The sequence below is a fragment of the Selaginella moellendorffii genome, unplaced genomic scaffold, assembly GCF_000143415.4.
Source record: "Selaginella moellendorffii unplaced genomic scaffold, v1.0 SELMOscaffold_138, whole genome shotgun sequence".
NCBI lineage: Eukaryota > Viridiplantae > Streptophyta > Lycopodiopsida > Selaginellales > Selaginellaceae > Selaginella > Selaginella moellendorffii.
In genome coordinates, this window is record NW_003314399.1 from 296586 (window position 1) to 310404 (window position 13819).

The 13819-nt window shown below is 49.6% G+C and overlaps 6 protein-coding genes across 11 annotated transcripts; 2 read left to right on the plus strand and 4 right to left on the minus strand.

The window, feature by feature from the left end:
• Window positions 1-26: 26 nt before the first annotated feature.
• Window positions 27-2138, plus strand: LOC9630184 (methionine aminopeptidase 2B). The gene is made up of 12 exons (XM_002992568.2): window positions 27-159; window positions 215-353; window positions 421-454; window positions 512-619; window positions 678-777; window positions 837-982; window positions 1034-1125; window positions 1179-1273; window positions 1327-1423; window positions 1476-1619; window positions 1670-1887; window positions 1944-2138. Exons 1-12 carry the CDS (start codon window positions 64-66, stop codon window positions 2052-2054), a joined length of 1380 nt encoding a protein of 459 aa, XP_002992614.2. The 5' UTR covers window positions 27-63; the 3' UTR covers window positions 2055-2138.
• Window positions 2139-2187: 49 nt separating this feature from the next.
• Window positions 2188-5096, minus strand: LOC9630155 (ABC transporter G family member 4). Its single transcript, XM_024666289.1, has one exon. The coding sequence runs from the start codon at window positions 4584-4586 to the stop codon at window positions 2475-2477; it is 2112 nt and encodes a 703-aa protein (XP_024522057.1). The 5' UTR covers window positions 4587-5096; the 3' UTR covers window positions 2188-2474.
• Window positions 5097-5232: 136 nt separating this feature from the next.
• On the minus strand, window positions 5233-7338 carry LOC112343198 (tyrosine-specific transport protein-like). Its single transcript, XM_024666294.1, has 6 exons — window positions 6899-7338; window positions 6704-6838; window positions 6497-6653; window positions 6184-6445; window positions 5918-6112; window positions 5233-5859 (listed from the first exon to the last, which is right to left on the minus strand). The coding sequence occupies exons 1-5, from the start codon at window positions 7257-7259 to the stop codon at window positions 5924-5926; spliced, it is 1104 nt and encodes a 367-aa protein (XP_024522062.1). The 5' UTR covers window positions 7260-7338; the 3' UTR covers window positions 5233-5859; window positions 5918-5923.
• A 502-nt stretch (window positions 7339-7840) lies between these two features.
• LOC112343197 (nuclear intron maturase 3, mitochondrial-like) lies at window positions 7841-10216 on the minus strand. 3 transcript variants are annotated; one of them, XM_024666292.1, is made up of 7 exons: window positions 10152-10216; window positions 10052-10078; window positions 9947-9994; window positions 9845-9880; window positions 9746-9799; window positions 7976-9691; window positions 7841-7912 (listed from the first exon to the last, which is right to left on the minus strand). In XM_024666292.1, exons 1-6 carry the CDS (start codon window positions 10185-10187, stop codon window positions 7988-7990), a joined length of 1905 nt encoding a protein of 634 aa, XP_024522060.1. In that variant the 5' UTR covers window positions 10188-10216; the 3' UTR covers window positions 7841-7912; window positions 7976-7987. The 3 variants fall into 3 exon arrangements, with proteins under 3 accessions (XP_024522060.1, XP_024522058.1, XP_024522059.1); XM_024666290.1 differs by having other exon boundaries at window positions 7976-9799; XM_024666291.1 differs by having other exon boundaries at window positions 7893-7923; window positions 7976-9799.
• A 67-nt stretch (window positions 10217-10283) lies between these two features.
• On the plus strand, window positions 10284-11501 carry LOC112343199 (exosome complex component RRP4 homolog). 4 transcript variants are annotated; one of them, XM_024666300.1, is made up of 6 exons: window positions 10284-10353; window positions 10401-10502; window positions 10559-10604; window positions 10660-10749; window positions 10800-10996; window positions 11049-11501. In XM_024666300.1, the coding sequence occupies exons 1-6, from the start codon at window positions 10292-10294 to the stop codon at window positions 11074-11076; spliced, it is 525 nt and encodes a 174-aa protein (XP_024522068.1). In that variant the 5' UTR covers window positions 10284-10291; the 3' UTR covers window positions 11077-11501. The 4 variants fall into 4 exon arrangements, with proteins under 4 accessions (XP_024522068.1, XP_024522066.1, XP_024522065.1 ...); XM_024666298.1 differs by having other exon boundaries at window positions 10800-11000; window positions 11049-11307; XM_024666297.1 differs by having other exon boundaries at window positions 10800-11307.
• A 179-nt stretch (window positions 11502-11680) lies between these two features.
• LOC112343191 (pentatricopeptide repeat-containing protein At4g02750-like) lies at window positions 11681-13819 on the minus strand. The gene is made up of 2 exons (XM_024666275.1): window positions 13631-13819; window positions 11681-13546 (listed from the first exon to the last, which is right to left on the minus strand). Exons 1-2 carry the CDS (start codon window positions 13817-13819, stop codon window positions 11681-11683), a joined length of 2055 nt encoding a protein of 684 aa, XP_024522043.1.

Consider the following 13819-nt stretch of genomic DNA (forward strand, 5'->3'; position numbering starts at 1 on the left):
GCTTTGCCTTCACTGCCTACGTGGCCAGGTTTTTAGGTATTAAACTATTTAGGGTTTTTCGCGATGGATGAGGCGGAGGCGCTCAAGACGATGAACTTGGGGGATGAGAATGCGCCAGACGATGCTGCTGAGGAGGTTGTGGATCCAGGCGCTGGACCGGTATGCCAAATCCTGTGCGTTGTTTCTTGGATTTTGATGCGATATTTTGGCGCAGGATGCCGTCGCAGCCAAGAAAAAGAAGAAGAAGAAGAAGAAGGGCGGTGCTGCTGCCGTTGTCGCTGCTAGCACTGACGAAGCTCTAGCTCGTGATAAGGAAGACGACGAAGATGAGAATCAGCCCGAAAATGAATCCGGTAAGGAAAGCTTTGCTGTTTTGGGCAGCTCCAGGCTCATTCCTTTTCACCTTTTCTTTGCTTTCAGCTGAAGCAACAAAGAAGAAGAAGAAGAAATCCAAGTACGTTAAATCACTACGCTGGGGTGTTTGTTTACTGATGCTTAAACATTTTATCAGGAAGAAGAAAGCAGCGACTGAGCAGACAGATCCTCCATCAGTTGCTGTAGCTGATCTCTTCCCATCCGGAGAGTTTCCTGTCGGAGAGATACAGCACTACAAGGATGAGTAAGACAATCGACTGACTTCCTCACTAATGCTTTATACGTGTTCTTCTACGTGACAGCAACCTCTGGAGAGAAACATCGGAAGAAAAACGAGAATTGGAAAGGCTAGAGAAGCCCATATATAATGAAGTTCGTCAAGCCGCAGAAGTACATCGTCAGGTACCTTTTTAAAAAAATGCGATGCACAATTTTATAATTTCATTCCTTCCATATGCTAGGTGCGGAATTACATTCGCAAGTACGCAAAGCCTGGAGTTGCAATGGTCGATATTTGCGAAACACTAGAAAACATGGTGCGAAAACTTATATCTGAAAATGGATTGCATGCGGGAATTGCATTTCCAACTGGCTGCTCTTTAAATTGGTACTGCGCATATTATCTTGATAAAATTTTGTAAATATTTTGGTGGCTCAGGGTAGCTGCGCACTGGACACCAAATGCTGGAGACAAAACAGTACTCCAGTACGATGATGTTATGAAGCTGGATTTCGGAACTCATATCGAAGGTTTGTTTTTTTTTTCTTTTTGCAAAATCTAAGTTTTCAAATGTATTATTCAGGGCGTATAATCGATTGCGCGTTTACACTTGCCTTCAATCCCATGTTCGATCCTCTTTTGGAGGCTGCGCGAGAAGCAACGAACACTGGTATTCGGGTACGTTTTTGCAAATTTACCCCTCATTTAACGTAGTTTGGATGCATTTCTAGGAAACGGGAATCGATGTGAGGCTTTGTGACGTTGGCGCTGCTATTCAAGAGGTGATGGAGTCTTATGAAGTTGAGATAAATGGCAAAACATTTCAAGGTAAACGTTTATGTCTTATGTTTCATAAAACATTTTTATTTTGAATGTACAGTGAAAAGTATAAGAAATTTGAACGGTCACAGCATAGGACCATATCAAATACATGCGGGTAAATCTGTTCCTATTGTCAAAGGAGGAGAACAAACAAAAATGGAAGAAGGAGAATTTTATGCCATCGAGACTTTTGGCTCCACTGGTTTGCAATTTTAGTTGGTCGCCGTACTTTGTCGACAACTGTTTTTGCAGGGAAAGGCTATGTGAGAGAAGATTTGGAATGCAGTCACTACATGAAGGATTTCGACGTCGGTCATGTTCCTTTGAGGCTGCCACGGGCAAAGCAGCTGCTGGCAACCATCGACAAAAACTTTTCAACGCTGGCTTTTTGTCGTCGGTATCTGGATAGGCTGGGTGAGACGAAATACTTGATGGCTTTGAAAAATCTGTGTGACGCTGGCATCGTCCAGGTAAGTCGACGTTTCCCTTATGGTTGTGCTGTTACTAAGTACGTGACGTCTTACAGCCATATCCACCCTTATGCGATATCAAGGGTAGCTACGTTGCTCAATTTGAGCACACGGTCCTACTTCGGCCAACGTGCAAAGAGGTATTGTCCAGGGGCGATGATTATTGAACGGGAGATGGCATCGTGTAGATGTTGCTCTTTGTACAGTAACCGTTCCAGGTTAAATAAAGTTTCCGGATGAAAGTTTTCCAATATCATTGTTCGAGCATTTGGTTGATCGAGTTTCGGCTGCTCCTTTTGTACGGTAAACTTAGTTTTTTCATTGCGGACATTCTCTGATCACGCAATCTTTGTGTTAACTGCAGTTAATTTAAGGCAGCCTGACAGCAACTGTTTCTTCAATGCATCTCTAACAGGTGTTTCTGGGATTGAGTGAGAAAGCAAAAGCCTGGGATCGTGGGATTACGCCATCATGAACTTTGAAAGTTTCGGACACTCGCTCCCTACTTGACAGATAGTCAGTTAAACAGAGAAGATCCGTTACTAACAGGTACGTTGGAAGTACGTCATTCTTATTGCATGACTTAACTACTGTTGTTTATGCCGGGGCTTAAACCGAAGTACAAGGTAAGCGAGAAGTCTATAGACGACGGCGAAAATTGCCGAAACGCCCAGGTTCATCCACTTGCTGGAATGCTCGAGGCCGGACTCGACCAGCACACTTCTTCCCGTGAGATTGCAGACTTTCGCAAAGCACACGTCAGAAAGAGACTCGTACTCGTTAATGAGCATCGCATCCAGTGGGTACTTGAAGACGGACAGGTAGTGCATAAACAGCCAGTACTTGGGAATATGATCCTTGGGGACGAAGTAGCCTGAGAAGAGGAAGAACGCTCCAAGAGTACCGGTGACGAGAGTGTTCCCCAATATATAGTCCGGAACCAGTGCGCTGAAGAAGGAAACGATCGAGTTGGCGTCCACCACTACCATCCACACATCGAGCAGGAAGAAGACGTACGCTTCAATGGAATGGTTGAGGCCAACGAGGAAGTACGCCGGTACCGTATACAGGAGCGAGAAGACGAACAGGAACGGCAGGAACATGAGCGTGTTGGCGATCACATACGACGAGACCCTGTATGTTCCCCTGGAAGTTTCACGCTCGAAGATCTGGCGCTCCGCGAGAAACATCGGCAGTGACTCACTCGTCGACGTGAGCAGGAACGTGAGAGTGAAGGCGAAGAAGCCGTAGCGTTCCCGGACGCCTACGACGTTCCGTCCCAGGTGGGTGAACACCGAGCCGAGAGCAAAGCCAGCACCGAGCGCTTGCGCAGTTCTCGCCAGCGACAACTGCTTGGTTCTCCATATGGTCTTCCAACACCGGCTAGACAGCAACAAGATCTCCCTGCATCGAGAGTTGGCGAAAGTTGGCTTGTCGACGATCCGAGGAGCAGCAAAAACCGATGGTGGCGGTGGTGGTGGCGACTTGTCGTGCACTCTCTGGTTGAACAAGTCCTCGAGCGAGCAGCGCATTTTCGAGACCGGAACGTTGAAACACTCGGCGATGATACCGTCGCAGCCCCTGTCCGCCTCGATCAGATTGATGGTCTCGATGGCATACTCGACAACGTTCACCTGAGGGGGGAAGCTGTGGCCGGCCGCGAAGAGCTTGTCCGAGAGCTCCTGCAAGCTCCCGCTGTGGATCATCCGTCCTGGACCCAGCAGCACGATGGAGTGAATGAGCTCGAGGATCCGGAAGCCCGGCTGGTGGATACTGAGGATGATGGTCCTCTCGTGGGACTTAGCCATGTTGTGGAGCATCGCCACCACCTGGAGCGCCGCCGCTGAGTCCAAGCCGGAAGTTGGCTCGTCCAGGAGCAGTACGGCCGGGTCGTGGATCACGTCAACTCCGATAGAAACTCTCCGTCGCTCGCCGCCAGAGACTCCACGGACAGCGTCGCTGCCTATCCTCGACGACGCCACGCCACGCAGCCCGAGCTCCGCCATGAGCAGCTCCACCCGAGCGCGCTTGGCCGACGCGGGCATGCTGGAAGGAAGCCGGAGCTGCGCGCTACACATGAGCGTCTCCGCCACGGTGAGCATCGGGAAGAGCAAGTCGTGCTGCATGACGTAGCCGGAGATCCGCCGGAAGGAGCTCAGCTCCATTGGCCGCTTGTTCACCAGTATGCTGCTGTTCTTCGCGGGGGTGATGCGACCGGCCAGTATCTCCAGGAGGGTCGACTTCCCTGCTCCGCTCGGCCCCGCAATTGCGAGCAATTCACCCGGCTTGGCAGTACAGTTGACGTTCCGGAGGATGGTCTTGGTCTGGAGGAGCTCCGGCCAGTAGTTCTTTGGGACGAAGCACGCTACTCCGGTGGACGCTCTGCTGGGGACTGTATGATAGCTGAGGTTCTTTACCTGGATCTCGTACGGGACCGAGCGCCTCGGCGAGTGGAGAGGCGAGTCGTCTTCGTCGCTGTAGAGCTTGACGTGCGGGATGTTTACAACGGTCTCGTCCCGCATGCTGTGAGTGCAAGGTCGCTGGCAAGCTCCACATCGCAGGGGACTCTTCTGGGACAGGACTTGGAGGAGATTGTTACCATTGCCGGCGTGGCTGTTGCTGCTGCTCTTGTGAGTATTATTACTTCCCTCTTCTCCTGTTGTTGATTGTTCTTCGCTCGACTCCTGAGCCATTCCCATCGCTGACTCGCTTTCCTTTCGTGACAGAAGCTCTAGCAGCAACACCTCTGCCGCTGTCTTCCAAGGTCTAAAGGAAATGCACCACGCATGAACGCAAAAGGTAGATTGAGCTCAAGCTCACACACTCTTTTCTCCCTTCCTTTTTTCTTTCTTTCGTTTCCACACAGAGCTATCCTGCAAGTTCCAGCGCAAGTGCTATATGCTTTTTGCCTCTCGAGGAGTAAATGCAAGCGAGGAGCACAGCAGTGGTGGTGCTTTAGCTCAAACCTGTGACTCGAATGTGCTCGCCTGGTTTATATACCTACACCACACATAAGGCGGAGAACTGCGCGGGTTGACAGGAGCCAGGCCTGTGCGTGATGCCGAGTGGTGGTAAATGCTTTATCATGATTATCGAGGTAAGCTTCCAATCTATTCCTTGCTTAATTATCTTTGCAACTTGCAAGGGCTGTGGCGTGATACGCAAGATTTTCCACGCGTGGCAACTCTTACGTAATTGCATGGATTCTAACAGGTAACCATAGCTCTGTGTTCATTAACTTGCAAGGAATAACCTCTTCTCCGTTAGGTGGAGTGGTCACATAAAACCCATAACTATGTGCTTTCACTGCTCAAACGTCCTCGTCCATCGTGGATACACACTAAAAACCAGGTAATCTTTTTGGAAGTTACCCCCTTGCGTGTGAAAGAGTCTTACATTAGTTTGTTCTTCGTACACCAGTTCTAAAAAACACATGTGACTTTTCAGAGGGCGCTTAAATCCTGTGTGTGATTGGAGCTAAACTTGAAAACGCTGTGCCTCCATATGTTTGTCTTGTAGAAGAATGCTACTCAACTCAACTCAGAGCTCCAGAGCTCCAGAGCTCACAGTGCAGTGCACCGCAGATGAAAGGATTTTTTTCTTTCCCCAGGACAGCGAATGAAGAACCGCAAGAAAACAAAGTAAAAAAAAAGTTGGATCTGGGGGTTTTCTTACTGAGAGAACCGGAGACGAGGACCAAGCAGCTTCATGCGAGAACGCCACACACAAAAGTAGCGAAAAAGAGAGAAAAAGCTGCGCGCAGTTTACGCGTTTGTTTGTTTCTCCCTGACAGAGGAGAAAGGAATTTATACCAAGGAAAGAGACCAAACCTTGTGTGTGTGTGTGTGTTCGCCACCACAAAGAATGTAAAAGAATCCCGATGGATAGGGTCATTCCTAAGGCCCTTATGCGTGCTTGCCTGACTAAAAACAGTGGGACAGCCAAGAGTCACGGATCACCCATGCCAAGCCGCTGGACAAAAGTTTTTTAAAAAAATGGAGAAATAGGAAAAACTTGAGAACTTTCTTACTTGGAGTCATGATAAGTCGAGAATCAGCTGGCCTGCTATGATCCCGCAAGCACATACGCCTGTAACCGCCAAGGTTCCACGCTTTGTGATCCAGTTTCTTCCGCCAGGATACTGGGAGTTTCCAGATTCTTTGGCCAGTCCCCACGCCATTACAGGTGGAAGAACACCATAGAGCGTGGTCATGCCATATCCCCCCTGCGTTAAGTTTCAGCGCATCAGCTCGCGACATCTTAGAGCACAGAGAAAACGATTTTCTTTTAGCTTACCGCCAGGTCTGCAGCTGTGAAGAAGGCGTCTGAGATACTTAGTGAGAGCAGGAGAGGAGGAACGAGAACCAATGCCACCGAGACGAGTTTTATATGCGCTGGCCTCGGGGACGTTGCATCATCAAAGAATGTTTCGCCTGGAAGTAAGATGGCGATGGACTTCCCAAGCCGCTCGATGAAAAACTCGGACATTCCGAGCACGGAGCCAATTATGGATGTTAGCACGGCTAGAAGAGAAAAGAGCTGCACAGCGAAGGAGGTCCTGCATGTACAAACGTTGTTGCAGAAAAGAAGAAAGAAAATACGAGCTTACTGAATAGCCAGACTTAGAGGATCCGCATTCCCAGACGTAGAAGCGAGAGAAAGAGCTACAGCGTTCCAGCACAGAAGCATGGCCAGAGGTATCGCGCTGCCGACGATAACCGACGTCTGTATCCGCCTTACATCGCCATCCAAATATGTGCAAATGACTACAAAACCTTTCATGTTATCGAGGACACGTTCATCGCTTTCGCCATACCTGGAATTAAGTCGTGGTAAACCAGAGCCAGAAAAATAACGGGAATAGCCTCTGGAGCCGTGTTCCAGTTCTGATGCAAAAGAGCTGCCCAGTCTCCATATTTAGAGCCTCCAATGACGAGCAAGAGAAAGAGCCCTGCAGAATGGTTTCTTGTAAAGAAAAAACTTTTTCTTTGGAAAAAGGACTTCACCTCACCTATCAGTCCCGCAGTCATGAACTGATTGGCTCGGTCAGCGAGTTTGGTTCCGCCAGAGAGAAGCAAATATCCAAATACGCCGACGAACAAAACTTCCGCTATCTGTCTTGGGACGTGAAATAACAGGGAGAGAACTTCGCCTGACTTGGAAATGTAGGCCACTATAAGTGCATATGTGAGGAGCACGTAAACCGCTCCAACAAGGATTCCTCCTCGGCTGCCCAGAGTTGTCTCGGCCATAGTTTGAAGAGAGATGACTTTCGACAGTGAATGGTTTGCTTTTTTGCTGCTCATCAGAGCCAAGTTCACTTCGACCAGAAGAAAAGCCTCCAAAACCAAAAAGATCCAAGAAACAGTCATTATGCTTGCAGAGGGAATAAAACCCTGAGAGGGAAAATGAAAGAATAACGTTTACAAAAGAAAAACAAAAACAATAATCTGGACTCACTGCTGCGATAGTTTTTGCTGGTACTGCCAGAATTCCAGCACCAATGCTGGTTCCAGTAATCAACGCAATTGCTCCCACAAGCGTGCCATTGCCTGGTGTTGTTTCAGCGCTCTCTCTCCTGATGCTCCTGCCTTTCACACTTGTACTCCTGCGAAAACTTTCAATTAACAATCGAACACCACCAGTTGCATTACCTTGGTCGATCCTCTTGGGACCCTGCTGCAGGATTTAACCTCTGGAATTTCTTGCAGGCTGTAGGAACCCGACTATGAAAGACAATTTGACTCCTCACACATCTCCCCGGAAATTGTACTCCGGGTTTCACGTAGAGCTGCTTAAATCCAAAAGCGTTAGAAAATAGATAAAACGCCGAACATGATAGCTTACCTCAGAACAAGACCATCCCCCTCGAATATCCATGCCCTCCTCACTGCTCCCAGGACATGGGAAGCACAAAGATCCCGGCCCTTCCGAAGAAAAAAATCGGAAATAGAGAATATAATGTAGGACCGACGTCTTCAAAGTCATTGTCGTCTTGCACCCTTGTTTTCCATGGACTCGCAAGCTGTAGCCACTCTGCTGTCAAACATCCAGTCGGGATGAAAGAAAAAAAAAAGATTTTACGTACTTGGACATCTGCTTAGAGAGGAGCCCTGCTGTAGACTTGCAGGCCCTTCCACGGTGGAGCAGGATTGTCCCGAGCCATGAAGCCTTGCATGATCTTCTCGATCGCTTCTGATGACGGATAAGGCCTTCGCAATGCTATGCTGTTTCCGTCTTGAACTGGTACAATCAGTTCGCTGGTGAAGACGTTTTTGATCTTCTGTGCAGTCGTCTCATGCCTCGCACCTAGAGTCCTCAGGCAGGAAAACCGTAAGTTGTAATCCACGATCCTCTTCACCCGGTCCAAGTTCTTCGAGCACTTGTAGTAGTCAAGTATGCTGTTGGCCACACGAGCAAACTCCTCCACGATTTCAATCTCTGTCTTGTGCATCAGGTAGCGGTGAACCGTCGGCCTTCCCCGCATCAAGAACATGGAATTATTGAGCATGATCCTGATGTTCCGGATGGGAGTGTAAAACTCTGGTGGTGTCATTGTTGGCTTCACGATTGGCTCCTTGGCCTGCTTCTGTGGCTTTGGTGGTTTCTGGGCCGCCACTCTCTGCTTCTTCTTTTCATCGACAAAGGACTTGAGTGAAGCTTCCAACTGCTTCGCAGCTTCTGTGACTTCTGGAGGAAAAATCTTCTGTGTCCTCCTGTTCAACAGTATCTCCCTCGGACTCATAATGTGGTAGATGTTACGGTACTCCGGCCCGACGATGGTGTCCTTGAGATTCTTAAGCACTTGCTGGAGTAAGTCCGATCCCTTTGTGACGTCCATTTGAACTGTACATGTCTCGTCGTAAGCTCGGCGAACTGTTTTCTTGCCAGCATGGACGTATTTCCTCATGACCCGTCGCCACCTATCTCCTTCTTTGATGAGTTCCAGTCTAGCCATGCGTTTCTTCCATTCCGACTCGGTCTTGTTCTTGGGACTGTAGAAACCTTCAGGATCGTCGCAAACTATTCGAAAGCCGAGAAAGCTGGCAGGGTTTTGCATGCTGTCCGCAATCGATCCAGACTTCCTCTTGTTCATGTTGAAGCCAAGCTTCTCAATGAAAAACTTGGCGTCGTAGAAGATGTTGCTCGCGTCCTCCTTCGTACCGATAAAGCCCATCATGAACTGAGTTCCATGCCGGACGTACCAAAGCCTTCTATACTCCGGAAACTTGGCGATCAAAATGTGCCTCACGCCTTCACGCTTGAATGGTATGCTCGCTTCACGGCCATCCTTCATCGTCACGCACGGAATCTCTCCCCTCTTGTAGAGAGATATGTTGTGAGCGACTGAAAGATCGAACTTGTGCAAGTAGACGTTGCAAAGGAGCCTTCCCAGATTGGTCGACTTTCGGACGCGGCACCGGATCCCTTCCTCTACAGATCCCCGGATCATCCTCAAGACTCTCATGTCTCCAACAAGCTGCCGGAGTTCGTCCTGGAGATTCTTGGTCATTTTCCTCTCGCGGCAGCTCTGGATCCTGAACTTGAGAAACCAGCTTATGCCGACCCATCTCCGGATCTCCTTGAGAGCCGAGTGCTCTCCCAAGCCAGGGCGATGGCCGTGGGAGTAAACCAGAAAGTAAGGCTCGTAGACGGCCTCCAGCACCATCCTGAGCGCTTCCCGGACAATCTTATCGCCATTTCTCCCGCTAATATGCACCTTCTTTGCCGGTCCAGCAACTGTGTTTTCGAGAGAACTCCGAGGTACGAGCGCGTTGGTGCATTTCTCGTTTGGATTTTCAGCCTGAAAGAAGCAAAGAAAAAAACTCACGAAGAACTTCCAAAGTTTTGTATTCACCTTGAAAACGTCCGCGTTCCTCTCGTTTAGAACCTCCGCAGTGTTGCCAGGATCCTGCCAGAACATCAAACTTTAGACTCCAAGAGAAAAACTTCCTACCTTCTTTTTCCCTGGACGCCGGTTCCGTGGATGATCCTGCAAGAAAAGAAAGAAGCTAGCTCTTTATACCAAGCAAATCTTTCATTCAAATCTCTCGCGCACCTTCTTCACCGCACCAATGGTAGCGCTCCCCCGAGAAGAATTCCCCAGCTGCAAGAGAACAAGAACAAAAATTTACCACTCCAGAGGTTCCCATTTTTCCTCTACCTCTTTCGCCGATCCCGCATTCGCGCACTGCAAGCAAGCATTAGCTCCTGGCGATGGATCCACACAGAAATATCGATCGCAGCGCCGAGAGAGATCCTACCTTGGAGTATCGCCGGACGATCGCGAGAAGGCGCATTCCCTCCTCTAAAACCCTAAACCCTTGCAATGTGAGCAAGCATTGATCATCTTTCCACCGCCGCGCCTTTCCATTCCGTGATCAACGACAGCAAACTAGGGCTCATGGACCAAGTGGTGGTAATTGGGGATTCTCTCGCAATCCCTGGGAAGGAGAGCGTTTCAAGGTAAGCGAAGATCAATCACGCATAGCTTCTCTGATAATCTCCACTAGTGGCCATGGATCGCAGAGCGTGAGCGGAGAAATCCGCGCGACCGTGTGTGGAATTCTCCGGCCCCAAGGCTCTTTCATCACAGTCGATCCATTCTTGACAAGGTTTGCTTGCTTCTTCCAAGTTCGCTGGAATGTTTTTCTTTCGTTGTTCTTGCCAGATACAAGCCGGAGAAGGGCCATGTCGTGATCGGGCGTATTGTAGAGGTGATGTGTTCTTCGCTAGTGAGCGTTGGCTCAAGGATTTCTTCGTTTCTGCAAGGTTGCGCAAGGGAGCTGGAGGGTGGACATCAGCTGCGATCGCCATGCTCGATTGGAGCTATCGTCTGTGGATCTGCCAGCGAGCATCCAGGTAACTTACGTCGATTCTCTTCGTGATCTTCGAGCCTGTCCGTGATCCAGCGACGAAGAACTGCCGCGGATGAGCTCAACATGCGAAACTTTCTCGTCGAAACCGATGTCATCAGGATTGTTTTTGTGTTTCTCCCTCGATCACGCTCACGATTCTATCTACCCAGGCCGAGATCACCAAGGCCGATCAAGGCTGGCCAGCGGAGCTCTACAGACTGGGAACGTTTCAGAAGCTCGCCTATGGAAACGTTTGTGAGAAAGAGAATTGTTCTTCCTGGAAAACTTATTCGTTCTTCGCAGCTCAAGAAGGGCCAAGCTGTCAAGGTGAAACCATACCTGCTCAAGATGAAGAAGCACGTCCATGTCTTCCACGCCAAGGAGTGCCAAGTGAGATCATCTTCGGCTGCAATGGCAGGGTCTGGATTGGCGATGCGAACCAAGGCGATGAGGTCGAGCAGGAGCTTTCGATTGGCACCAGGGAGGTGATTTGCCGCCTCGCAAACGCCGTGAGGGCGATGAATGCCGCGGGAGTGCTCATCTGGTTCGAGCGAGTCGTGGAGGCTTTCGACAAGAGCCTCAGCTCCGCCACCACCATCAGAGAAATGCTGGACTCCAGATTCGAGCACCAAGTTTCTCAAAGTAGCTGGAACAAATCGAAGAGATCTTCGGGAAGATCATCCTTATATCATACCTTTCTCGATGGATCTTAGTGTTCTTTCGGGATTCTTTGGAGAATGTTGCCAATTCCGTGCTTGATCTTGCTAAATCTTTTATATCGATCTCATACCTTCTTTATCGATCGAGCGCTAGTTCTACTGCGATCGACAGCACACTGCAAGAGAATATCAGATCCTTGCGGTGATTTCAACACAAAATATCGATCGCGACCCTGAGAACAAGAAATCCATGCTTAGATCGCACCGGACGATCGCTCACGCACTGCAGGCATTGGCCAGCAGCACGTATCCCGCTCCATCGCCACCTTCCAGATCAAGCACGCTCTTGGCGGCGGCCGCGCCATTCCCATCGCCGCTCCTCCCCCAAGCGCCTAGCAAGCTCCTCCAGTATGCCGCGTCCGGAAGATAAGGCATATTCGCGATCAAGTCCCGGGCATCTTCCAGATGCCCCGACCGGCTCAACACATCCACCATGCACGAGAAGTGCTGGCTTTCCGGCCTCATGTCATAGTCCAGCGTCATTGCCACGAGGGACGCCCGGCACGCGCCAAGCTTGCCAGCGTGGCTGCACGACAGCATGACCGAGATGAAGTGCGTGCCAGCTGGCATCTCATATAGCACCGACACGTGGAAGAGCTCCAGCGCCGTCCTGGGCTGCCCGTTTTGGGCGTAGCCGGCAATCAGCGCACTCCACGTCACCACATTCTTCGCGGGCATCGCGTCGAAAATCCTCTGGCTCTGCCCGAGATTCCCATTCTGGGCATATGCCGCCAGCATGGCTGTCCACGTCACAACGTCACGCTCCAGCAGGGCGTGGAAGACTTTCCACGCGTCTTTCATATGCCCGAGCTGGGAATATCCACACAGGAGCGCGTTAGATGATACCAGAGTTCTTTGAGGCATGTCCGTGGCAAGCTTCTGTGCATATTCCAGATGCCCTCTTTGGGCATATGCGGCCACAATGATATTCCAAGTTACAGCATCATGCTCCGGCATAGAATCAAAGAAGCTTTTGGCAACTTCTACAGACTCTTGTTGGGAATATGCACCTAGCATGGTGTTCCAGGAGATAATATTTCTCTCTGGCATCGTATCAAAGACATCTTTTGCATCACTAGTATGCCCATTTGCCGCAAATATTGAGAGCATAGACGTCCATGATACAATGTTCCACTCTGGCATTTTATCAAATAAAAATTTAGCCTCTTTCCATTCGTCATTTTCCACGTAAGAATCCAGCATGGCATTCCAAGAGACTACATTTCTCTGTGGCATGGAGCTAAACACGTCAACCGTGTCTTGCAGATGCCCACTATGAGCATAAGCCGAGAGCATGGCATTCCACGTCACCGTGTCTCTTTCCGGGGCGGAATCAAACACCTCCTTGGCCTCCTGGACATTCAAGCTACACGCCGCAACCATGGCATTCCATGTTACAAGATTATGCTGCGGAATGTCCTCGTAAAACAACCGCTTGGCTTCTTCCACGTGTCCATTCTGTGCATAGGCGGAGATCACGGCCGTCGACGAGATGAGGTCCTGTTCTGGCATACTTTCCAGTAACCGCCTTGCATGCTCGAAGAATCCCAGTTGTGAATATACCGCAACCATGGCAGTCCACGACACAAGGTTCCATTTTGGCATGGAATCAAATATTTGTTTGGCATCATCAAGATACCCATTGTGGGCATATGCTGATAATATTGCATTCCATGAAACAATATCACGTTCTTGTATGAACACGAAAAAGAATCCAGCAACCTCTTTGATATGCCCGTTTTGGGCATATGCAGCCAGCATGCAATTAAAAGAAACAATGTTCCATTTTGGCATCGCATCAAAGACGCTCTTAGCCTCGTCGATATGCCCATTGCTGCAGTAGGCAGTGAGCATTAGATTCCAGGTGAAGGAATCTCTCACGACGCTCGCGTCAAAGATCCGACGAGCATGATCCACGCTCCCGCATTTGCCGTACATATGGATGAGGCGATTCGACAGGAAAACGTCGCTAGCTTTGAGGAGCGGCTTGATTTTGAGGTGAAGCTCCTGGGCAGTGCGCAGCGTCTTGCAACTGTCAATCAGTCGGAGGCACTCTTTGCGATCGATGCATGGTGTCATACCCTGCTGAAACTAACTGTCACTTTTTCGTATAGAGAAACTGGAAAAACAAACTTTTCAGCGTGCGAGTCGACCGCCAACACAAACTTGTTCCTCGGGGATACAAGCCAAAGGCATTACCGAGTGCTTGCCGAGATCAAACAAAGTCCTGACAGTAAACCCAGAACTAAAGTTTTGAGCAAGAGCGTTAAACTCACGAACAAACTGGCCTGAAGCGTCACTAGCAAGCGAGACGAGCAGCAGCGCTCCGATGATCCAGGCCGAGCTGTTCTTCAT

Bases quoted from the DNA above. Each gene is read 5' to 3' on its own strand.
- LOC9630184 (XM_002992568.2), top strand. From the start codon at position 64: ATGGATGAGGCGGAGGCGCTCAAGACGATGAACTTGGGGGATGAGAAT. The intron at 354-420 runs GTAAGGAAAGCT...CTTTGCTTTCAG, and splicing joins TCAGCCCGAAAATGAATCCG to CTGAAGCAACAAAGAAGAAG. The intron at 983-1,033 runs GTACTGCGCATA...TTGGTGGCTCAG, and splicing joins ACTGGCTGCTCTTTAAATTG to GGTAGCTGCGCACTGGACAC.
- LOC9630155 (XM_024666289.1), bottom strand. From the start codon at position 4,586: ATGGGAATGGCTCAGGAGTCGAGCGAAGAACAATCAACAACAGGAGAA.
- LOC112343198 (XM_024666294.1), bottom strand. From the start codon at position 7,259: ATGACTGTTTCTTGGATCTTTTTGGTTTTGGAGGCTTTTCTTCTGGTC. The intron at 6,446-6,496 runs GTAAGCTCGTAT...TTGTACATGCAG, and splicing joins CCTCTAAGTCTGGCTATTCA to GACCTCCTTCGCTGTGCAGC. The intron at 6,113-6,183 runs GTAAGCTAAAAG...AACTTAACGCAG, and splicing joins TCACAGCTGCAGACCTGGCG to GGGGGATATGGCATGACCAC.
- LOC112343197 (XM_024666290.1), bottom strand. From the start codon at position 10,187: ATGCGCCTTCTCGCGATCGTCCGGCGATACTCCAAG. The intron at 9,995-10,051 runs GTAGAGGAAAAA...GTTCTCTTGCAG, and splicing joins ATGCGGGATCGGCGAAAGAG to CTGGGGAATTCTTCTCGGGG. The intron at 9,800-9,844 runs GTAGGAAGTTTT...ATGTTCTGGCAG, and splicing joins GGCGTCCAGGGAAAAAGAAG to GATCCTGGCAACACTGCGGA.
- LOC112343199 (XM_024666297.1), top strand. From the start codon at position 10,292: ATGGACCAAGTGGTGGTAATTGGGGATTCTCTCGCAATCCCTGGGAAG. The intron at 10,354-10,400 runs GTAAGCGAAGAT...AATCTCCACTAG, and splicing joins GGGAAGGAGAGCGTTTCAAG to TGGCCATGGATCGCAGAGCG. The intron at 10,503-10,558 runs GTTTGCTTGCTT...TGTTCTTGCCAG, and splicing joins GTCGATCCATTCTTGACAAG to ATACAAGCCGGAGAAGGGCC.
- LOC112343191 (XM_024666275.1), bottom strand. From the start codon at position 13,819: ATGAAGAACAGCTCGGCCTGGATCATCGGAGCGCTGCTGCTCGTCTCG. The intron at 13,547-13,630 runs GTTTGTGTTGGC...TAGTTTCAGCAG, and splicing joins CTTGTATCCCCGAGGAACAA to GGTATGACACCATGCATCGA.